The 24,830-nt window shown below is 40.8% G+C and overlaps 1 protein-coding gene across 1 annotated transcript in view; it reads left to right on the forward strand.

Moving 5' to 3' along the window:
* The first annotated feature begins 1,582 nt into the window (after nucleotides 1-1,582).
* ANTXRL (ANTXR like) overlaps nucleotides 1,583-24,830 on the forward strand; it is a 96,566-nt gene continuing 73,318 nt past the window's right edge. Inside the window, exons 1-3 of the mRNA XM_044660227.1 lie at nucleotides 1,583-1,734; nucleotides 23,891-23,962; nucleotides 24,612-24,683. Coding sequence (XP_044516162.1) covers nucleotides 1,583-1,734; nucleotides 23,891-23,962; nucleotides 24,612-24,683 — 296 coding nt within the window. The remainder of the gene's footprint in view (nucleotides 1,735-23,890; nucleotides 23,963-24,611; nucleotides 24,684-24,830) is intronic.

Below are 24,830 nucleotides of genomic sequence, written 5' to 3' on the forward strand. Positions count from 1 at the left end.
ACTCAGTGGTTCCATTCCATGTACAAATAGCACCACACTCGTAAGGCCCTCACTAAGCACTAGCTGTTATCACTGCTGTTGTGACTCATACCTAGGATCATTGGACAGAGTTGGTTTGGTTCTGTTATGCTTGTGAATGGTTTCCATACTTGGACCAAAGTTGGTATTTATCTGTTTATTAAAAGGAAATCTTTTCTTGGTCATCTGCCTCCTTCTCCAGCAGGAATCTATATAAAGCTTAATTTGTGGAAAGTCAAGAAGCCACCTCCCCAGGCTTTCCAATGGGATGCCAGGGAGGGTAGAAAGCAATACTTTTGCCGTTTTACTTACTATTAATTCATCTTCCAGAATATCACTTACAGGATATCTTTGCCCATCTCTCTCTCTCTCTCACACACACACACACACACACACACACACACACACACACACACACAAGATCATTTCTCTGCCCTCTACCCTAGCTTCCAAATTAGACACCATAACTCTCTTCTTCATCATTATCACCTTATTTTACAAATGAGGAATTGGATGTCTAAAGAAGAGAAATGGCTTGCTCAAGGTACCCTGGGTAGCAAATAGCAAGAATCGACGTCTAGATGTTCATTCTACAAAGCAAGGGCTCTTTGTACCTCCATCATGGGCATCTCTCATCATCCAGTCATTGCTGGGTCTTTGCAAATCGAGTACCTGGAAGGTCTCTGCTCTCTTTACAAACTCTCTCTGGTTTCTCCAGGCTTTGAACCTCACTTGCCTGCAGAAAGTGTGCAACTAGTTCTCTTAATCCTTGGAAACACAAACAGAATAAAACAGGCACATGGTGGAAAGTGTTAGTATGGGGGTGGAGGGTGGGGGAATTCATTTGGCCAGCAGATGATGACCTGGCCGGTGATTTCATGGAGCCCAACGATCCACAAACTCCCCTCAAGTACACAGAGGAAGCCAATGTCTCGCAAAGGTGCAGTCGGCGCGAACTTTCCCTGCCCCTTCCAGGGCGCCCTGTTTAATTCTCAAACTTTTCCTTTAACTTGTACAGCATCTTTCGGATGGTCTCCACCGTGGAGAACCGGAGGGCAGGCTTACATTGGTCTGGAAGTTGTAGGGACACATCGGCTTGCAGCTTTCAACTCTCGCCCGGAGTCTCTAGAGCCCCTCGTTTTCTTCCCGGAACAGGAAAAGCGGAGCCCGGGATCCCCCCTCTTCCGAGCTATCCATCCTTCCCAGCGCGCATTGGACGGGAGGGAGGAGGCAGCCAGCTGGGGCTGGGCTCCCATCACCAAAGCCAGCCTCCTCTGGAGAAGCAGGGATGGAGGAGGGGAGGAGGAGATCGGAGGGGGCGGGGGGAGGGCGGGTTGAGGTGAAGCCGCCGAAGTCGCTCATCCCCGCAGCAGCGCAGAGGGAAGTCTAGGCACCGCAACAGCGTGGGCTGGCCCCACGCTCCCAGCGGCGACTTTCCTGCGAGATCCCCTCGCAACTTTGTTGCTCCTCGCCTTCGGTGTGCCCGAGCCGAGTGCCAGCCCACCCCTACAAAGTTACTGGAAGGGGGCGGGCTGGGGGGGGGGGGCCAGGAAAGGCAAAGAAAATGGCGAGTCGTGGGACTAAAGTGCGGGCCTCAGCTCTCTTCTTACTGCTGCTCTTCGCCACTTGGACTGGTGGCTGCGCCCAAGCCGAGGAGGAGATGGAGGAACAGCGCTCCTGCCACGGCGCCTTCGATCTCTATTTCATCTTGGACAAGTAAGTGGCAGGCCCGGCCCGGCTCGTGGCTGTACTTTCTCAGGGGAAGGCGAGGCTGCTTAGTCTAACGCTTGGGGCTGATCGCCTGGGCAGTTCCCCCTTCCAAGCTCCCATAGACACAAAGAGCCCTGTGCAAGGGAAAGGATAAGCCAGGCATGCATTCCTTTGGAGGGAAATCACGCCAGATTCCAAACAGCCCCCATCGCCAACCAAGAAAGGTAGTCTGTGCACCCCCATGCGCTCGGGCGCCTAGGCAGAAGGACGGACACACGCAAAAGGAGACGAGGGTGCACACACTCACAAACACACACGCAGCGATAGAGACGTGCCCGCGGGATGAGATACACGGCCACAAGCGTACTGACACCTAGCACAGGAGGTGAGGAAACGCAGAGGTGCTTTGGGTGGCTCTGGTGGGATCTGATGGGGCTACTAAGTTATTTCAAAGGCCAGCCCAGACCTTAAAGACCAGGCTCCTGGATAGGAGATGCGCTGCTGCTAAGTTGGAAAGGAGAGGCTATTGGAATTGAGGGCCCCGAGATGGGAGGCGCTTCTCGTTGGGAGCAATGGCCTTAGGAGCTAACATTCCCACCTAACTTTTGTCTGGCCAGTGTTTGTCAGCCAGAGCCGCACACCCCGGGAGCAGGGTTCGTCCTATGTACATCCTCGTCTCTCCGCAGCTGTTTGGAGCTGCTCTGCTGAGGGATAGACGGGGTGAAAGGCTGGCTCCAGGGGGTGGGGCCACAGCAGATGCTGGGCCAAAAAAAGGCCAATAGTTACAAAGGCTTCCAGAGGAAAAACTGCTACCATTAATCCAAACAGGCACCAAGAGATTCAGCTACTGTAACTTCTTTGTCTGCGGAAGACAAAAAGAATCCTTAGGGCATCTCTTCCACTTTCCCTTCCAGCTCTAAAGTCTCTGATTCTCTACAATTCTTTCTTTCTTTCTTTTTTTAATCTAGAAAAGAAAAAAAGGAAAAAACAGCTCAGTGAAGTTTTGTTATGCCCTTTTGCCAGAGCTGGAACTAAGGCTAGGCAAAGTGGGCCACTGCCCAAGGACAAAATATACAGGGGGAAAGCGGACCCACAGGACCTTTAAAAAATATCGATTCCTTTTTAAAAGTGCAAATATTTTTAAAGCTAGGAAATTATACTCGCTTTGGTATATAGGAATTTTGTGATAAATCAGCTCTAATGTGTTGTAATGAAGATCTGGTCATCTGGGTTTCTCTCTCCCATCCACCCCCACCCCCACCCCCCAAACTTTCAGAATGCTGAAGAATCTTCAAACTTTTGCTAGGGGTTCAAAGGCTGTTTTACTCCTTTCAGTCAACCTGGCGCTACAAAATATATTTTGTTGTTATTGCTAAAGCATTTCCAATTCTTCATGACCCCATTAAGGGTTTTCTTAACAAAGATACAGGAGTGGTTTGGCACGTCCTTCTCCAGCTTATTTTACAGAAAAGGAAACTGAGGCAAATAGGCCGAAGGGACTCTCCTAGGGCCATGCAGCTGTTGTCTGAGGTCAAATTTAAACCCAGTTCTTCCTGATTCCAGAGCCTCCATTGCTCCACCTAGCTGCCCTACATACTCTATATGACCTCATAAAAAAAGCATTTAAACATGTTAGTTCCTTGGAACTTTGTCTTGCTTTCTTTCTGTAAGCTGTTGAACTTTTACCATATGTTTGTATGCATGTGTATTGAGATTTACATGACTTAAAAAAAACTTCACAGCCAGATTTTCTTGTAGGTATTTTATTTTAATCTTGTTTATTAAAATAAATATTTAAAGTTATTATAAGAATAATAGTTATTATTAATAAACAATCGTTATTCTTATAATTATTTTGTCTAGGCTTGTTATTATTTCATCTGTGCAGGGAATTCCTGCCATAACATTTCTCTAACATATAATCTTGGACTACTGCCTCAAGGCAAGAGAAATTTAGTGATTGGCCCAGGATCACACAGCTATTATGTGCAGAGTTAGAATCTGAATCCAGGCCTTTCTGCCTCCAAAAGTAATTCTCTGTATTCTGTTGATGTCAGTACTCTGAATAAAGAGTGGCTTGAGATATTTCTTTTAACTCCTAAGGCCACATTTCACTTTTTAATGCGCTTTACAAAAATTATTTAGGTGGTTGAGATGCAGATATGGGAAAACATGAATTATGTAAGGTATACTTTGGTGACTTTTTAAAAAACTCTTGCCTTCTGTCTTAGAATCAATACTCACTACTAGTTCCAAGGCAGAAGAGCAATATGAGCTAGCCGATCAGAATTTAGTGACTTGCCCAGAGTCACACAGCTAGAAAGTGACTGAGGCCAGATTTGAACCCAAGACCTCCATCTGCAGGCCTGGCTTGATATCCACTGAGCCACCCAACTGCCCCCTATTCTTTATTTTTATTTTTAAGGTTGACCCGGGAAGACCTCTTCATGGACTCTGGTCAGTTAGTTTGCAAACATTTATGAAGCATTTGAATTGTGCCTGGCGCTGTGCCAAGTAGTCAAGAATGTAAAGAAAGGAAAAAAAAACATAGTAGGCCCCTTTGTAGTAAATGAGATCTGAGTCAAGTCTTGAAGGAAGCTGGAAGACAGCATTAGAAGACAGCCTAGGCATGGAAGATAGTGGGAAATTCCAATGGATGACAAAATGTCAGGAAAAAATTATTAAAATTCTGTCTAGGGGGGCAGCTGGATGGCTCAGTGGATTGAGAGCCAGGCCTAGAGACAGGAGGTCCTGGGTTCAAATCTGGCCTCAGACACTTCCTAGCTGTGTGACCCTGGGCAAGTCACTCAACCCCCATTGCCTAGCCCTGTAACAAATAAAATTAATATAGAAGGATATATATAAAAAATATATTAGGGTTTAAAAAAAATTCTGTCTACAGAGCAGCTCTGTGGCTCAGTGGATAAAGAGCCAGATCCAAAGACAGGAAGTTGTAGGCTCAAATTTGACCTCATATACTTCCTAGCTGTTTGACCCTGGGCAACTCACTTAACCACAATTTACCACTTTTCTGCCTTGGAATCAAAATATTGATTCTAAAACAGAAGGTAATGGGTTTTTTTCTTAATTCTATTTATGTGTAATCTGGAAAAATATTTTTAAAATAAAACATGAAATAAAAGTCATTGGAGTAGGAAGATAGGGTGCTATATAAGAAGAACTACAAATAAGCCATCTGAATGGGATTTAATTTGTGGAGGGGTAGAAAGTTAGAGGAAACTGGAAATATGGAAAGGGGTGAGTTTGTTTAGAGCTTCAATTTCCAAACAAAGGATTTTGTATTTTAGTCTGGAGGCACTAGGGAGGCAGAGCTTGTTGAGATAGAGAGCAGGAGTTAATAGGTTGGATATGAGTTTGGGGGAATACTTTGGCAGCTGAAAGGAGAATGGAATGGAGTGGGGAAAGACTAGAATCAAGAAGACCAGTTAGAAGGTTATTGCAACAAGGCTGAGGGACTTATGAGAAAGAAAATTAGCCACATTTAGAGGAAGAACTGTGGGAGGAGAAACACAGAGGAAAAACAACTGCTTGAACACATGGGCTGATGGGGATATTATTGGGGATGTAAACGCTAAATGATAACTCTAGTCCAACTATCAATAATATGGAATTAGGTCTTGATCATACATGTAAAACCCAGTGGAATTGTGCATCGGCTAAGGGGGGGTTGGGGGTTTGGGGAGAGGGAAAGAACATGAAACATGTAACTATGGGGAAATATTCAAAATAAAAATTTAAAAAAAAGGTTATCGTAATAGTCCAGGTGTCAGGTGATGAAGGTCTGAACCGAGCAACAGATGTGTGAGTGAGTGGAGAGAAGCAGATGTATCCTGGAGGTGTGAAGGTAGAAATGATAAGGATTGGCAACAGATTAGATGTGTGGAGTGAGTACAGAGGAGGATCCAAGGATGGATGACTCTGAGGTCATCAGCCGAGGTGACTGGGAGGATAGTGGTACCCTCAGCAGTAGTGGGAAAGTTAAGAGTACGTTCAGATTGGGGAGAGAAAAAGAATTAGTTCAATTATTTTAGTGAAGTATGAGAGTTCTGGAAAGGTCTTTGGCTGAGATGGTGGGCAAAGGGATGCCAAAGGAAGCTTGAAGAGGGATAGGAGCCAGGCACTGACCTCATTGAGGAGAGAAGAATGTCCTGGGAATTCATAGAAAATGACCAGGATCTGCACTGGATGATAAATTTGGTTATTTTGAACCATTAAGCAGGAGAGGTTACTGATTGATGATGGTAGAAAGAGAGTCTGGAAGGAGCAGTAGGGAGAAAGGAGTATTCTAACTTCAGCCTTAAGAAGTGAGCCAGGCAGGGAGTTGGGGTAGGGCATGTGTTAAAGCTTAATCTGTACTATGAAAAAGGGCCATCAGGAAGGAAGATTTTAGAGAAAGCCAAGAGATAGGAGGGAGAAAGGAAAAACATTTAAGATGAAATCAGATTTGTTCATTATGGAGCAAGAACTCTAGAGAGCACAGTGTAAGGAGAGTACTGCTAGAAGGGAAGAATAAAGCTTCCCTATTCTGGTGCTAAAGAATAAAGGAAAAAGTCTCTTCTGTGGTGCAATGGAATGTTAGCCTGCCCCCATTCCTGTAATAGTTCTCTGTGAGGTTGGAAAAATATTGCTGATGACTAATTATTAATTATATTAAATTCATCATAACAATATCTATAGTACTTTATTTGTCTAATTCTTTAGAATTTTTTAAGTCCTTACTGTAGGTCTTAGAATCTATACTATGTATTGGTTCCAAGGCGGAGGAATGGTAAGAGCTAGGCAATTGGGGTTAAGTGACTTGACCAGGGTCACACAGCTAGGAAGTATCTAAGGACAGATTTGAACCCAGGTTTCTAGACCTGACTCTCAATCCACTGAGCCACCTAACTGCCCCCATCTTATCCTCTTGCATCTTCTATCCTCCAGGATAAGCATCTTCAGTTCCTTCATCAGATCTTTCTACAATATGGACTTGAGGCTCTTTACCATCCTTTGTTACCCTCTTCTAATCACCCACGTCCTTTGACTCTGGCTTTTTACTGATGAGGAAACTGCCATTGAAGTGATTTGCTCAACAACAAACTGATGGCAAAGCAGAGCCAGCAATTTGGAGCCCTGAGATGTTCAGCATACCACCCAGCTGTGGTCATCTTGAGAATAGTTTTCTGACTCTATAGCACATCTTTCTTGGGGAGTTTAGCATAATTTATTGCTAAATCCATTCATCTCCAAATCACTTCTGTTGGGGGATGGGGCACCTTAAATCATTTTATAAGAGTAAAGAGAGAAGGAAATGGATATTTGTTTAAGGCCAAGAAATAAATTTCTTGTTTTTTTTGCTTCAAGGAAGATCTCTGTGCCAGAAGAATTCTGGCAACATATTTCTTTTGCCCTGACGCCATATTGTTGCTTTGGATATATCTGATTCTTTGAAATCCCATTTGTGATTTTCTTGGCAAAGCTACTACTGTGGTTTGCCATTTCCTTCTCCAGCTCATTATACAAATGAGAAAACTGAGAGTTAGGTGACTTGCCCAGGGTCACACAGCTAGTAGGTGTATAAGGACAAATTTCAACTCAGATTTTCCTGACTAAAGAGGCAGCATCCTATCCACTACACCACCTCTCTGCCCAGTGCCACATTACTTCATTGTTTCCCTTTGTCAGAAAAGATCAGTGTCCATCACTATTCCTGTTCACACCCACTTGCCTATCTCATGTGGTTTCCTTGACTACCCTTACTTCTCCAAAGAAGGGAGAGTAGTTTTATATAAATGCTGGTTTATCGGTTTACATGAGGAATACAAAGTAGGAGAACTGAGGAATCCTCTAGTCAGAACCAGATAACAGATAAATGGTGGAGTTTGAATTTGAGCCTGGATACTCCTGATCCCAAATCCAATGTTCTTTCTGCTATTCCAATTCCATGATGATTTGGGAATATCCCTTTGCCATGCTAGCCATTAACAAAAAGAAAATGAGGATGGAGATGGCATGGAGATGGAGATGGAGATCAAGCTACTGCCATATCCTCCAGGTACCTCTTCCTTCCTGTAGGCTATGTTTGTGAGGTCATCACATTCACTCACGGTTGGATTTTTATCAATGAGGGCACTGAGCTACTTCCACTCCTCTTTGGAGCTGGCTATGACTGATGTACCAGAGTGACTTCTTGTAAGGAAAAACATCCTAACAACTAGAGCTAACCAAAAGTGAAATGGAGTGCTTCAGGAGGTATTGGCTTCCCCTTCCTTAAAAGTCTTCGATCAGAGTCTGGCTGACCACTTGTTGAGTATGTAGTGGACCTTTTTTTTTTTTTTTAAATAGAAGCTGTGTGCTTCTCTGATTTGTCTACTATCTGGACACATAGCTTGAGGTAGAATGGGAAGAATGAGAAGAAAACAATGGTTTTATTGCCTTTGCTCCATATCTGACATTCAGATAAATTACCAAGAAAAGACATATACATACACATGCGAAGTATATCAGAGGAATTGAATTTGACAGTGGCCTGCCATCAAGAAAGGGGGATTCTGTCAACAATTGACAGAGCCAGTGTTTTGGTGGTCCTGTCCATTTTTCTGCCTCCTCAGGCATTCAGTGAGGAGCTGGCAGAATCTCGTAGCTCACGATTGCAAGAACGAGCTTGTCAACAGCTAAATCAAAATCCACTGCCCCAGGAAAATAACATGACTGTGGAGCTATAATTTCACAGTTACCTTTAGTGCTGAGTCCACACTTGTGGGTGTAAAAGACCTAAAAGGAATACATCCAAAAGAAAACATCTTTCCCAGCTCTCCAGAAGGGCTGGCAACAATCTGATAAACTCAACAGGGGTAGAAGAGAAGGCGGGGTGGGATGGGACAACTAATAGGCAGGGGATCGAGGGGGTGATTGAATGCTCTGCTACCAAAGGCTGATCCATCCAACTTTGAAGGGAAACAGGCCATTAGGAAGTGACTTGATAGGCTAAGATGACATCCTCCCTTGGGCACCTAGTTATTAATGGATGCTCTCTGAGTCAAAGCCACTTTGGGGGAATGCAAGACTACTTGGACAAGGATGGGCCAGGAGTGACCGGGGCATGAAAACAATCGAGCCTTTGTTGCCATGGAGATATTTTTGGAATGCCTCAAGGGTAAAGAATCTGGAGGCTATTGAGATATTAATAATAAGAGCTGACATTCCTATTGCAGCACTTGAAGGTTTTACAAAGTACTTTATATATTCTGCCTCCCATGATCCTCACAATGACCCTGGGAGGTATAACATCCAGGTGTCCCTCTCTTTTATGGAGGAGTTGACCTAGATTCAGGGAAGTTAAATTACTTGTCCATGATCACGCAGGGAAAGGTGGAATTTGATCCCGAGGCCAAGACAAATTTCTCCCCAGAGTAGTTCTTTTTTTTTTTTTTTTTTTACTAGTCAATCAATAAGCATTTGTTGAGGTCTTACTATATGCCAGGCTTTGAGATAGGTGCTGGAGATACAAAGACAAAAAGAAAACAGTCCCTGGCTTTAAGAAGCTTACATTCTACCCAAGGAGGTGTACACATGTGTAAGCATGCAAGAAATAAATATAGAATGTTTTTCTTGTGCTGGGAGAGAGGTATTAGAAGATAAAATGTTCCTATAAGTGACCAACACCTACTTAGTCATAAAGTTTTTCAGGGCTACACCTGCAAGAGCATGGCCATTTATTGGTGAAGAGCCAATGGGGCCATCTTTTTTTTTAATTTTGAAAATTTTATTTAATTAATTAATTTAGAATATTTTTACATGGTTACAAGATTCATGTTCTTTTCCTTCCCCCTCGTCCTATAGCCCACGCGTAATTCCACTGGGTTTTACATGTGTCATTGATCAAGACCTATTTCCATATTATTGATATTTGCACTAGGGTGATCCTTTAGTGTCTACATCCCCAATAATATCCCCATCAACCCATGTGATCAAGCAGTTGTTTTTCTTCTATGTTTCTACTCCCAGAGTTCTTCCTCTGAATGTGGATAGTATTCTTTCTCCTAAGTCCAATAGGACTTTGAAGGGTTTCTCTAGAACTGGATATATCTAGAGGATAGGACCCAAAATTGAGTATCTTTCCAAACTCCTTTTTTGGTTCTATTTTATATAAGTTACAGAAGCTCTGGAGTCTGAAGACTGAAGTCTACTGGTTAAAGAAACACAAAGGATTCTTGGAAGGAGGCCACCCAATGAAAGACTTCTTGGGGTTCTGAAGCCTAGGATAGGGCCCCAAGAGTGCCTTGAATTTGAAACCTGATTCAAAAAATGATGTCATTTATGGAAAAGCATAAAAAGGGCCCTCGAAAAAATCTCCCCAGCAGTGAGGACCTTAACTGCTAATGCTACCTTCCTTGATAAAACAGTCTAGCTACCCACTGAATCCCACTTGGTTATGGTAAAGAGAAAAACTCTTTGTAAGATCATCAATATAAAGTTCTAAGGGACTTATGAATCCTTCAGATCCTTTTAATAGATGAGGAAACTGTATGTCAGAGAAGTTAAGCAACTTACCCAAGGTCACATAGGCCCGAAGTATCAGAAGCAGGATTTTAACCCCGCTCCCTAGAATGTACAATCAATGCTATTTCTACTGCACCAAATAGAAATCAGAAGAAGAATTTGCAAAGCTATAATCAGAAAATGTCAGTAAGTAAAAGTTGACTCAGAGTTTTAGTTTTTTAATATTTGTTGTTATCAGCCACCTAATAATAATTTAATTTTCATACCTTCCCACTGTCCCCATTCCTCAAAAAGAGAAGATGCTAGAGATAGAGCTAAATAGGGATCATAATCTACTGGTTAGTGAACTGAACCTGAAGTCAGGAAGACTTGGTTCAAATCTGATATCACCAGTGTGGCCAATGAACAAGAGAGTAAACCTCTATGGGTCTCTCTTTATTCATATGTAAAATGGACATAATAATTTTCATAATATTTTCATAATGTATTTATACAGCTCAGTTAAGATAATGTATATATAGTGCTTTGCAAATCTCAGAGTACTAAATGAGATTATAGATTTAGATCTAGAGAGAAATTTAAGGCCATCTATCCAATCTCTTCTTTTTGCCATTGAAAGAACTGAATTTTAGAGAAGTCTAGCAACTATAACAATTAACAGAGCCAGAAACCATCCCCCATCCTTACACAACTTATCCAAGATTATGCAGGTAGGAAATGTCAGAGGTGGGATTTGAACTGAAGTCTTCCTGAATCCAGCCCTAGCACTCTACTACTTCATGCTGTCAGCTATTATGAACTTTTAATTCTTTTAATTCTGTATATGATGGGTAGCAAGGTGGTGCAGTGGTTGGAGTGGCCATGGAATTCAGGAAGACTTATTTACCTGAATTCTAATCTCAAACACTTATTATCTCAGTTTTCTATCCCTTAAAAAGGGATACAGAAAATCACAAAATCTTTGGAAATACAGGGTCTTTGAATCATAGTTTTAGAGATGGAATGGAACTAATCTAATTCATTCATTTTGCAGATGAGGAAATTGAGGCCCAAAGACAATTAACAAACTTGGCCAAAGTCACGGAGGTCACCAGTAACAGAGCCAAAATTTGAACCCCTGTCCTTTTACTCTAGATAAAGGGCTCCTTCTACAGCATTGTAGTGGTGATATAGTCCTTGTAGTTTTAAAAATGACCATTTTCCATCTTTTTTTGAAGGTAAATAATTCAGAATGAACTTGTGTAATGAATTAGCTCCTGTCTTTCTGGAAAATAAAACTAAAGAGTTAAATGAAAAACCTTTTGTTTAATAACATGGCAAATGTAGTTTAACATCCTTTAGCTGTTTGTCATCCCCTTCCTGTTATCCTTTTTTCAGAGTAAGCTCTGCACTGAATTTAGTTGCCTATTACTTCAATATGGTCCATTTCCCAAGAATGTTTTAAAAGCCCATATACTGACTAATCCTTGAATAACAATAATAAAGATGCATCTGAGGTCTCAAATTGAAAAATGTGGTAAAGGATGGCCCGATTGGGCAATAGCATACCTCATAGACCAGAGCCCAAGGCTCATAAAGATCAAAGATTTAGAGCTGGAAAGGACCAATGAGGACATGCAGTCCGCCCCCAAACCCCTCTTTATTTTACAGATGAAGAAATTGAGGTCAAGAAAGGTAAACTTAAGTGCCCCCACCATCCTAGTAATGTGTGGTAAAGTTGGAATTTAGACCTCCTTCCCTGACTCCAGGACCAGAATTGTTCATTGCATGATAACTGCCTCTTTGCAGGAGCCTTTCCTGTGATCTTGACTTTGTTTGTGAACTATGGGGGAAAAAAAAGAAAAAGAAAACTCATTTCTCTGTGTCTTTTCTTCTCTAGTATTTTTTTTCATTCTTTGAAGTCTGAGAGAAGCATGCATTTCACCATATTCCTCTTCTGGCCTCTGAAATCAGAGCAAAGAAAAATGAAAAAGAATAAATGAATGTCCTATCCTTTCCCCTAGTATGTTTTGCTCTTACTGCCTTCTTAGGCTTTGGAAGGGAGGAATGAGCACAAACCACTGGTATGCTAGTTCTGTGGGATGGTTCTTAGAATTGAGGGCCCTGACCCATAAAGAGAGCCTCACCACATCTCCATTTCTTCCTTTCGAAGCTGGAACAAAGACATTGATCTAGTTTCTGGGGTTATGATAGTTCCCTTTTACGCTATCTGGGTGAGACCACATCTGGACTTCTGTATTTAGCATCTGGACTTCTGTATTTAGCTCTGAGCATCACATTTTGATCAGCTGGAAAGTGCCTAAAGAAAGGCTACTAGTGTGCCAAAGGGTCTAAAGATCTTGTTATTCAGTGTTCAGCTGATGAAATTGGAGATATTCAATTTAGAGAAAGTTTATGTGAGAAATATGATGGTTGCTTCAGGTATACAAAGCCCTATCATGCATAAGAAAGATTAGGCATATTCTAGTGTTCCGTAAGATCAGTGAGTACAAGTTGCAAAAAGAAAAGTTTACATTTGATGTCAGGAAAAATTATCTAATTATTATCTATAAATAATCTCATAAATAATGACCAGATGGGTCAATGGAGAGAGCATTGAACATGCAGTCAGGAAGACCTAAGTTCAAATCTGACCTCAGATATTCATTAGCTGTTTGTCCCTGGGCAAGTCATTTAAGTTCTGTTTGCTAAATCCACCAGAGAAGGAAATAGCAAACTACTCTGGTATCTTTGCCAAGAAAACCCCATACAGAGTCACCAAGAGTCAGACGTGACTGAACAACAAACAACTAGAAAAGTGGAATGGCTTGCCTTGAAGAAGAAAGGGATCCCATGACCACTTGCAAAGTATCTTGGAGAGGGGGTGTTTGTTGACCTACGAAGACTGCTGTAATCCCTTCTAACTAGCTCTGAGGATTTTTTATTTTGTTGTTGGGGCAATTGTTAGCTGTGTTTCCCATCCTTTTTCAGTTGGTGACCTAGCTGTGATCTACCAATAGGAACGGTATTTGACCCCCTTCTCCTGAAAGCTGGGGAATATTTTCTTCCTCTCCATCCAGCAAAAATACAATTTCTTTTTCTCTCTTGGACACCATGCTTCTCTCATACACTTATGGTTTTTCATAATTATTTCCCTTGCTTTCTGGCTGCTTGTTCAGGCTTCTGTCCCTCTGCATCTTCCATCCTCAGAGAAACACATAAACACATATCAAGGATTTGTGATTTTAAAGGTATAGGAACTGGCTTATTGCCTTAAAGAGTTGTCCAAGCCTCAAGTAGACTAGGTTTCTTGGCCGTGACCACACAACTTGGAAGTGTCCAAAGCTAGATTAAGCCCAGACTTCCTGATTCCCAAGCCCAATACTTTTATCTGTGGCACCATATATGAATGGTTTCATATACAGATGGTGATTAAGAGCCTGTGGTAAAACTAATTCGTCCCATTTTAAGAAAGTAAAGACAACATTAAAAAGAAGAGTGGAAAATTCTGTCCAATAAGGAGGAAATCCTTGCCTTTGCAGGGCAAGAATTTACCCATCATGAACTCTGTAGACTTTAGGTCATTCCACATAAAGGTTAATATATGTGGTATCAGCCAGAATGACAACTTCTCTCAGTAGAGGGGAAATCTGCTCTGAACCTTGATGATTCCTCTAAAAAAATGGGAATTTATATTCATCTTCTTCATCTCTCCAAATTTTCTTCTCCCAACTACAACTAAGTGTGAAGAATCTGCCTGTCCATTTGCCTCTTTCTCTTACTTCCTCAAAAGGAAAGCCACAAAAATGATTTTTAAAAGGAAAATAAGCATCTCTTTGGAAGGTTCCGTGGTTTTCTATCACATACATTCCCTCCCTCCTCATCCCTTCTTCTGAACACTTCTGAAACGTGGCGTCAATTCTTTCGAGAGTAAATGGGAACCCTGCTTATCAATGATTTGGGGGGCAATGGGGACTAATCAGAGACATAGCAGATGACTCCTCAATCAATATATCCCCAATCTCTTGCCTGAACTTCAGGCCCATACCATTAGCTGTCTTCTGAACATCTCCTTTTCAGTGTCCTATAGATTTCTCAAACTCAGCAGGTAAAAAAATCATCCTCTTCCCCATAAACAATTTTATCTCTAAATCTCTTCCAGATCCGTTGAGGATATCAACAATCTTTCTATTGTAACATAGATTTGTAATCCATCATGTGGGAGGAGCCTTGCCTATTTCCTCTTGCTAAATCCCAATGGCTAATTAGTTACCATCATATTGATTCTACCTCCAAAAAGACTATAGATAAATTAGATAGATAGATAGATAGGTAGATAGATAGATAGATAGACAGATAAATGGATAGAAAAACTAAAGTTAATAAAACTAAAGCAGTATCTAGATATCACTTTAGTTTTAGCAGCCATTAACTCATCCGTCTAGATTATATATATATATATATATATGAGTAGTTCAGCCATCAAACTCTTCCCACTCCTGGACACCTAGTAAGTGCTTCCTAAATGGTTTGTCATTCACTCATTCACACAATCTAGTTCTATTCTTCTGTCCAAGCTTTATTTCGTACAATTTCCCCTTCACAAATTCTGGATTCTAGACAAGCTGGAATGCTAGCCGTTGCCCAGATTCAGTAGTGCATTTCTTATTTCTGTGTTATTACACAAGCCATTTGTCATGGCTGGAATGCACCCCTTCCTTTCCTCTGTCTCAGGGCTTCATTCAGATGCCACCTCCTAGAGGAAGCTGTTCCTGATGCCCACCCCTGCCCCCCCGGGTTAGTTAGTGTTCACTCCTTCCTTCACTTTCCCGGTGCTCCATCCTCTCTGAAGAGTGTAAGCTCCTTGATGGCAAAGAATGCCTCCTTCTTCTCATTATAGCCCCCCTTCCTAGCCGTGTCTTACACATTTGTTGTTGTTATTCAGTCACTTCAGTCATGCCTCCATTTGGGATTTTCTTGGCAGAGATTCTGGAGTCGTTTGCCATTTCCTGCTCCAGCTCATTTTACAGATGAGGAAACTGAGGTGAATAGGGTTACGTGACTTGCTCAGGAACACCCAGTTAGTGTCTAAGGCTAGACTTAAACTCATGAAGATGAGTCTTCCTGACACCAAACCTGACACTCTGTGCCCTATGGTGTCACCTAGCCGCCCGTACACAGCAGGTATTTAAATATTTGTTGAATTCAAATGAATGGAATTAAGTTAAATTGAATTGAATTTTGGTTTCTGTGTTATTTCCCCTGCCTGGTTCTTCTCTTACTCTTTATTTTTTAAACCTTTACCTTCTATGTTAGAATCAATATATATTGGTTCTACAAATTCTATATCTATAGAATATATTGGTTCTATAGAATCAATTGTATATTGGTTCCAAGGCTGAAGAGCAGTAAGGGTGAAACAACTGGGGGGTTAAGTGACTTGCCCAGGATCATACAGCTAGGAAATCTCACATTTGAATCCAAAACTGACTCTCAAGCCACAAAGTCAATAGCTGCCCCCAGTATTTCCCAATTACAATTTTTTATAACTCTTACCTTCTGTCTTAGGATCAATATTGTGTATTGGTTCCAAGGCAGAAGAGAAGTAAGGGTTAGGCAATTTAAGTTAAATGACTTGCCCAGGGTCACATAGCTAGGAAGTGTTTGAGATCAGATTTGAACCCAGGACCTCCCTTCTCTAGTCTTAGCTTTCAATTCACTGAACCAAATAGCTACTCTTCCTCCTACTCTTGCTTCTGTGCCCTCTTCAACTTCCCTTTTTCTATCTCCAAATCCCTAAGTATTTGTCACTCCAGTACTCTGTCATGGTTCTTCTCTCTATTTTTCCTCCCTTAGATTTAACTAGTTCTCTGATCCTGGGCAAGTCACTTAACCCTATTTGCCTCAGTTTCCTCATCTGCAAAAATGATCTGGAGAAGTAATTGGCAAACCACTTCAGTATCTTTGCCCAGAAAACCCTAGGAAGACAAATGGCATCACAAAGAGTTGGATACCACTCAACAATAACCCAAAAAAAGGATAGAATGCTTTAAGAATTGCAAAGCACTTTTACAGATATTATATCATTTCAATTTCACAATAACTAGCTTGGGAGGTAGGTGCTATTTTTTGTCTCTATTTTTACAGATTAAGAAACTAAAATTTAAAGGAGGTTAAATGACATTTCCAGGACCACACAGCAATTATCTGAGGGTGTATTTGAACCCCGATCTCTCTGACTCTGGGTCTAGTGCCATATCACCTGGGCTTCCTAGCTGTCCCTTTGTATCTGGAATGCCTAAGAAAATGTCTTAAACTTAGTAGATGTTTAGTAAATGTCCAGAGATAGCTCCAAAGTAAATCCATTTTGAGACATTGTCTTTTTGGGTGAGGAAATCTAGTACTATGCATGGAACTTAAGGGCAATCCAGGTTTAGAATCTGTCCTGTGAGACTACATTATGCACTCAGGAGAATGAGAGAGTGCAGGCTCTCGACCAGCTCTGCCCAAAATCATATACACCAATGGATTTTCCATTGCCTACAAAATGATGGGTCTTAAGTGCTTTGGGTTTTCCTGGTGGTTTCATAGTAGGGAAAACTCCTGAGGAAGAGCCTTGTCATTGTCCCAGAGAATCTAGAACTAGACTGGACTTCTTCCTGTTGGCTCATGGATATGGAAGAGAGAATACTGCCTCCTTGACATCCTTTGTTGTGTAGATCAGCCAAGACAATCTCTTGGTCGCAGAAACACTTACTCTGCTAGATTCTAACCACTGTCGGCTTTTCTGTTTGTGCATATCCCCTCCTTCATGTGGTATATACTTTGTTGGCTTGTGATTCATGCCCAGGCCCTTACTTGGCACTGAATCAGCCATGGGGGAAGGGAAGAGACAGAAATCCAGATGTTTACAGAAAAGGGTTGGCATTTCACAGTCCATCCCAGAAAGTGGGCCATGTGGTGAATCCTTCCCCCACGAGTTGCTGTTATAAATTCAGGCTCAGGTTCTGTCCTTCTGTCCTCAAAGCTTAGACTTAACCATAGGCAGCCCATAATCTGGAAACACTAGTGGATTGGCCCATGAGTTATGGGGTTCAAAGAAAAGCCAATATACAGTTCAGGTGTCGTTCTACTTGTGTGGCCCCAGACTCGTGAGGCAAATTATTTATGGAGGATCCAGGGTGCTCTTTGCTTAAGACTACCACTCATAAAGTCAGGAGACCCAAGTTTGGACCATGGGACCAACAAATACCCTCTAGGTTTGCTGGGAACATCAAAAGAAGATCACATATGCAAAGGGACAATGTGGACAGGGCACTTGCCTGGGAGTCAGAAAGATCACAATTCAAACCTTGCCTCAAACACCTACTGGGCTGGTTACTCCTTTGTCTCAGTTTCCTAATCTATAAAATGGGATGGAAATAGTACTTACCCCACAGAATTCTTGTAAGGATTAAGTGAGACAATATATGTGAAGTGCTTTAGAAATCTTAAAGTGCTATATAAATAGGAGTTGTTATTATTCAACCTTCAAACACTATATAAATGTCAGCGATTATTATAACCAGCTGTGGGACTCTTGGCAAACTTTTTAGCTTTATTACAAAATGAAGATAATCATACTTGTACTACTTACCTCATGAGGTTGTTGTAGGAAAAACACTTTCTGCATCTAAATAGGCTGTAAAAATGTGAGTTATTATCTGCATTCTTTGACCAAGAGAGTAAGTGAGTTTGGAAATAGAAAGACCATCGCTTAAGTCCTGTCTTTGACACATGCTAGCTGTGAGACCACAGGCAAGTGATTTCATTTCTCAGTGGCACCAGGCAAAACTTTAACCCAAAAAAACTACAGACTAGCTGGCTACCTGTACTGGTAGAGAGAGATTCCACACCAGAACTTCCCGCACCAATGAAATCCTGGGTTTGTTAACACCATACCAACAAAAGACTTTATTTTGGTTTGGTTTTTAAGCAATTGGGCACTTCTCATTCCCTAGCTATTCACATCTATACTCATCCCTCTACCATCAGCTTGCATGGATGAGCCACATGGGATGGAGAATCTACATATGGAGATATGATGGGCTAGAATGTTGTCATTTTGGTTATTGAAGGAGGAAAGATGTGAAAGGTGTTAAGGAAGCTCTGTCCTCAGTCTACCACTCATACAATCACACTTGGCTTCTAGAATAACAAAACCCAGGTCTACTCATTAGTATGATGACCCACAGCAGACCTTGTAGTGTCAGGAAGAAACCCCTGTATCATTATGGGCTAGATCGTTTGTCAGTAAACAAATTAGTTAACAAGTATTATCTCTCTCTCCCTCTTCTGTCCCTCTTTCCCCCACCTCTCTTTGTCTGTCTCTTTCTCTGTCTCTCTATCTCTATATCTCTCTCTGTCTGTCTGTCTGCCTCTCTCTCCTCTCTTCCTCTCTTTCTCCTTCTGTCTCTTTGACTCTCTGTCTATCTCTTCCTCACGCTTTCCCTATCTGTTCCTTTCTTTTTATCTAATTCTCTCTTACTCTCTCCTCTTTTCCCCTTTATATCTCATTTTCTCTTCCTCTCTCTCTTTGTGCGTCTCTTCCTGTGATTTTCTCTCTCTCTTTCCTTCCCAAACTCTCTCCCTCTGACTCTCCCTCTCTTCCCCCTTCTCTTCTTCTTTCTCTTTAGCTTCCTCTTTCTCTGTGTTCCCTTCTCCCTCCCTCTTCCTTTCCCTCTCCTTCTCTCCCTCTCCCTCCCTCTCTCTCACCCCTCTCTATCTCTCTCTCTCTCCTTCTCTTTCTGTCTCTCTCTCTCCCCCTCTCTTTCTGTCTCTCTCCTCCCTCACATTCTCTCTCCCCCTTCTCCCTCTCCCCCACCCTCTCTCTTTCTCTCTCTGCCTCTGTTTCTCTCTGTGTCTATCCCTATCTCTCTCTTTGTCTCCCTCTCTCAGTCAAGAAGGATAAGGATAAAGAACAGCCCATTAGATTTGGTAGTTAAAAGATTGCTGGTGAGAGAGAGCAATTTCAGTTGACTAATAAGATTACAACCCAAACTGGAGAGGACTACTGTGTGTGATTTAAGGAAACATAGGATCAAAATTTTTAGTACTAAATAAACCATCTAATTCAACTCCATTTTATAGATGAAGAAAGTGAGGCTCAGAGAGGGGAATGACTTGCCCAAGAACCTTAACTCACTAGTGCAGAGCTAAGATTAGACCCCTTTCAAATACCCTGACTACTAATTCAGGGTTGTTCCCAGTACACAATTGTATTGACCTGCCATATTGACTTATTGAGTCGTCAGCTCTAGGTGAGTACAGAGGAAGAAATGATCTGACACCAAAATTGTAGGGTTTGTTCCTGAAAAAGAAAAAATCAAATTTATTCCTTGAAGATGTTATTTTTTACTATTTGCTAAACCTCAGCATCTCTGAACTTCTGAACCTCTTGTTCTAGACAGCACGCTTATCTCAGTGGGATTGAAAGGATCATTGCCAAAGTCATCTTTTCATAAAATCTTTTCTTTTTAGGATTAAAAAAATTAATAGGAACTTCAATAAAAATAAACATTTCTGTATACAAAGAACAGAAAGAGGCCTGTATCTGACACCATTCTTTACATGATCTCAGGGCTGGAAGAGACCAGAGGTTATTTAGTCCCATCTCCCACACAATACAAGAATTCCCATTATAATAACCCTACTGGATGTTCTACTTTTGCTAGAAGTCACAGTGATGGGTAAGTCAGGACCCCATGATGTAGCCCATTCCATTTCCAGCTAGCTCTAGCTGATAGAAACTCCATCATCATAAGTGAGCTGCCTTCCTGTAATTTCTCCATATTGACTTAACTCTTCTCTTGGGAACTATATCAAATAGATCTAGTCCCTCCTCCATATTCTGATCTTTTAAGAGCAAGATAATCTTGTTCCTACTGAGTCTTCTCTCTTCTAGTCTAAAAACACCCCTGGTTCCTGTTACTGCTCCATCACAGACTCCTACTTTCTCTTCATTCTTCAGCACTATGGCCAGTTTCCATATTCTTCTTCCAAATGACCCACCCACTCACCTTATCCCCAATTCTGCCATCTTGTGCATATCTAGAAAATTTGATGCAAGATCCTCATCAACATACCCTGTTTTGCCAGACAGGTTAAGATAAAAGGGATGAGCATCTTTGTATCTCATATCATCTGTATTTGATGTTTGCTTTCCTCTGTGTTTCTACTTCATGTCATTTACAAGATAGTAGGGAAAGAGAGAAGAAAAGAAAATGAAATTATTTTCATACAAAGGAGCAAATATTAACACTCTATTTGGCTAGTGTATTTGATGTGTGTTTCATGTACTTTGAAATGTAAATTCTTGAAGGGGTGGAGTCATATTGCTTTATATAGATTCAGCATTTATCGCCATACCTTGAATACATGACCTTGGGTTATTTGCCTCAATGTCTTCATCAAGAATGGGTTGATGCAGACATGGTTGGGGATGTAGACACTAAACGACCACACCAATGCAATTATCAATAATATGTAAATAAGTCTTGACTGATTACACATGTTAAAACCAGTGGAAATGGGCATTGGATATGGGGGGGGATGAAGGGGGGTGTAGGGGAAAGTAAAAACAGGAATCATGTAACTATGGAAAATTTTTCTTAAAAAATATTAAATCTAAAAAAAAGAAAAAGAAAAGAAAATAGACATAATAATATTTGGACCATCTACTTTAGAAGGTCATTATGAGGCTTCATTGATTAGAGTCAATATGTGTGGTGGGTAGAGCACTGGACTTGGAGGCAGTACATCTTGCCTTAGATACTTAGTACCATTTGTGACCTTGGGCAAGTCATCTAATTAGTCCATGCCTCAGTTTCCTCATCTGTAAAATAAAGGTATTGGGCTTGATGGCTTTTTGAGTTTCCTTCTAGCTCTAAATCTATGATCCTATTATTTTGAAAACTATAATTGCTGTTGTTCAGTTGTTTTAGTCACGTCTGACTCTTTGTTATTCCATTTGGAGTTTCCTTGGCTAAGATAACAGAAGTAGTTTGCCATTTCCTACTCTGGCTCTTTTTATAGATGAGGAAACTGAGGCTTAAGGGTGAAGGGACTTGCCCAGGATCACATATTAGTAAGTATCTGAGGCTGGATTTAAACTTGGGTCTTTCTGATGTTAGGGCCAGCAGCATCCTGTTCACTTCACCACCCAGCTGCCCATAAAATCATGTGTAAAGGTCAACTTTGATTTTGCTAAGCATTTAAATTAAAATTTTATTGACTTGAAACCAACTGATGGGCATTCAGGACATATTAAATAACAGAAGCAGAAAACCTTGCTGATAACATTTTTTAGGATAGCTTTGGTGAAAAGTCCACAGCAAACTGAGATGGCTTGGGTTTTCTTATTGCCATTTGTCATTTTAGGTTGGAAAAATTGAAAGAGAAATTTTGATAGAGAAGCTAAGTTAGTTGCTATAAAGACCCTATATCCTAGTGGATAGAATGCTGGACTAGGAGTTAGGGCATTTAAGAGCTGATTAAACATGGATAAGTTACTTAAACTTCAATTAGCTTTAATTTCCTCATCTGCATGATGAGATTAATAACCCCTGTAGTACTGATTAATGTTATTAGGGTCAAGAACTACATTGATTGTTGACATGCTATATATTTAGTATAAAGCACTATGGAATAGTATAATGAGGCAGCTAGGTGGTGCAGTGGAGAGTGCTAGAACAGATGTCAGGAAGATTCATCAGTGTCAGTTCAAATCTGGTCTCAGACACTTCCTAGCTATGTGACCCTGGGCAAGTCACTTAACCTTGCTGGTTGCAATTTCCTCATCTATAAAATGAGCTGGGGGAAAAAATGACAAACCACTCCAGTATTTTTGCCAAGAAAACTCCAGATGGGGTCTTGAAGCCCCAGAAAGGACTAAAACTGGCTGAAGAACACTGCCTTGGGGTCCAGTGAGGCTTAACAGAGATAAATAAAACATAGTTATTTACCCTCAAGGAACCTACACTCTCTTGAGAGAAAAAAAGTGATTGGTCATTGATTAGATCAGAGAAATACCCCCAAGTGCCCTTCTGATAAGTTCACATGTATGCCACAGACTAAAAAAGACTGGCAGATAGTATTTATTGACTCAGTGGGCTAGTAGTTAAAAAGACCAAATTCTAGTTCTACCTGTATGATCTTAGACAAGTGACTTAACCTTTCTAACTCAGTGTTCTCATCTTTAAAATGAGGATAATTATCCTCTTCTCAGTAATGACTTGAAGGTGAGATGAGATCATGGATTTAAAAACTTGCTGAACATGTAGAAGTGCTATCCAGAAGCCAGGTCATTAACATGAACAGGAAAGAGAACGCGATCTATTATTTTTATTATTCTTTTCAGACTTCTCCCTCTATCTTGTAGTGCATATATAACCACAGCATAGAATGCATATATATTTATTTGCCAAGTATAATGAAGAACCTACATATGGAGAGGTGAAAAGGCTAAGATTTTGTTCTGGCTATTGATAGAGGAAGAATAAGGTGGATCGTGAAAAGGAAGTTCTATTCCCAACCAACAGCCCATCTATTGTTCTAAAATTTAGTAGTGTTTTCTAGGAAAGACCACAGAACCAGCTGGTGCCTATCTAAGTTACTATCATTATTAGCCCAATTCTGGTGATAGATATGCCCACAGAGATCATTAATTAAGAACATCACAAAGTAGCAAAGAATTAGAAATTGAGAGGCTATCCATCATTTGGGGGATGGCTGTATAAGTTGTGGTATATGATTGTAATGGAATATTAATGTGGTATAATAAATGATAACCAGGATGATTTTGGAAAGACTTGAAAAGACTTACATAAACTGATACAAAGTGAAGTGAGCAGAACCAAGTGCACATTGTACACAGTAATAACAATAAGATAGGATGAATGACTTAGCTGTTTGTGGCAATACCGTGATCCAAGACGATGCCGAAGAACTTAGGATAAAAAATACCATGAGTCTCCAGAGAAAGAGCTGATGGAGTCTGAATATGGACCAAAACATACTATATTTCACTTTCTGTCTTCATTTCTTTTTTGTTCAAGTTCTCTTCCACAAAATGACTAATATGGAAAAATGTTTTACATTATTACACATGTAACATCTATATCAGATTGCTTCCTGTCTCAGGAAGGGGGAAGGAGATGGGGAAAGGGAGGGAGAGTATTTGGCTCAAATTTTAAGAAAAGAACATTGCAGAATAAATACCACTGAGGTCTCTGAGGAAGGGACCATGTTCCTTGGCCTTTTAGAAGCAAAGTGGCTATGATCTAACAACATCATGGAGGGGGAAAAAATCACAAGATCAGAGCATCTGGGCTTGAACCTTAACTGTGTTACATATTACCTTTGTATCTTTGAGCAAGTGACTTCATCTCTCTAGGCCCCAGTTTCCTCATCAATAACCCAAGAGAGTTGAACTAAATGATCTCTTAGTTCTTTGCCATGGTGATGTCTTAACTTTAACAACTTCGTAGAAGGAAAAATGAACCATAGAATTATTTGACTTACAGCTGAAAGTTAAAACATCACCATGGCAAAGAACTAAAATGGCATGGAATGTGTTAAATTAATGATTCTCGATCTTCTAATTAACTTTATCATCTAACTTACCATTGTTTTTATATAGGTCTGGCAGTGTGAAACACCACTGGACAGAAATTTACTCCTTTGTTGAAAGTCTGGCTGAAAAATTCATAAGGTACAGTTTTTCAAAGTAGAAATCAGATTTTTCATCTCTGTGGCACTACCATATATTTCCTTATTATTTTACATGGATATATTTGTCCTTTGGGTGGGATTGAGCCCAGAAAAAAGGCTTTTAAGGCAAGAGGAGCATGAGGAGTTGGGGGGGGGTGAAGATTGAGAGAAGGGATAAGTAGCAGAATGCACTAGATACATCCTTTAGAGAATTCATTTAATTTGCTAGGATTATTAGAGAGCACCCGAGAATGGCCATTTTCAGTAAGGAGGGTCGTGGTGGTAAAGATATCATCCAGGGAAACATGGCATCCTGCTCTCTTTTCTGAGCCCAATTCATTTTGACTATGTTTAGATTATTAAGGCCCCTGGTAGTCTATTCTTATTGCCAAATTAATTTGTAGGGGTCCCAGGGGAGGGGAGAGGAATAGATGGAAGGGATGGTAATTTTCTAAAGACCCTTCTCCCTGATCTGGAACCCAAATGAAAGGGAGCCAAGAAAATAACAAGTCGCATCCACTTTATATTTCTTATTATTGATCATTTCAAAGAGGCAGACGTTAGAGGTAGGGGTAGTAGTCATTTTTCTTTTCTGTAAAAATGTGTCAAACATAATTTTATTGTACAAAAATCTTTTATTCCCTTTGTAGTCCAATGTTGCGGATGTCTTTCATTGTCTTCTCTTCTAAAGGAACTACAATCATGAAGTTGACAGAAGACAGGCAAGTATTCCCTCTCAGATTCATGATCCTTGGCCATGTCTGCACTGTCAGATTCAGCTAGAGAACTGAGATAATTATCCAGATATCTCAGGATGATGAATGAATGAATGAATGAATGAATATAATGAATGAAAGAGTGTCTAGATA

Source organism: Gracilinanus agilis, chromosome 2 (genome assembly GCF_016433145.1).
Source record: "Gracilinanus agilis isolate LMUSP501 chromosome 2, AgileGrace, whole genome shotgun sequence".
Classification (NCBI taxonomy): Eukaryota; Metazoa; Chordata; class Mammalia; order Didelphimorphia; family Didelphidae; genus Gracilinanus; species Gracilinanus agilis.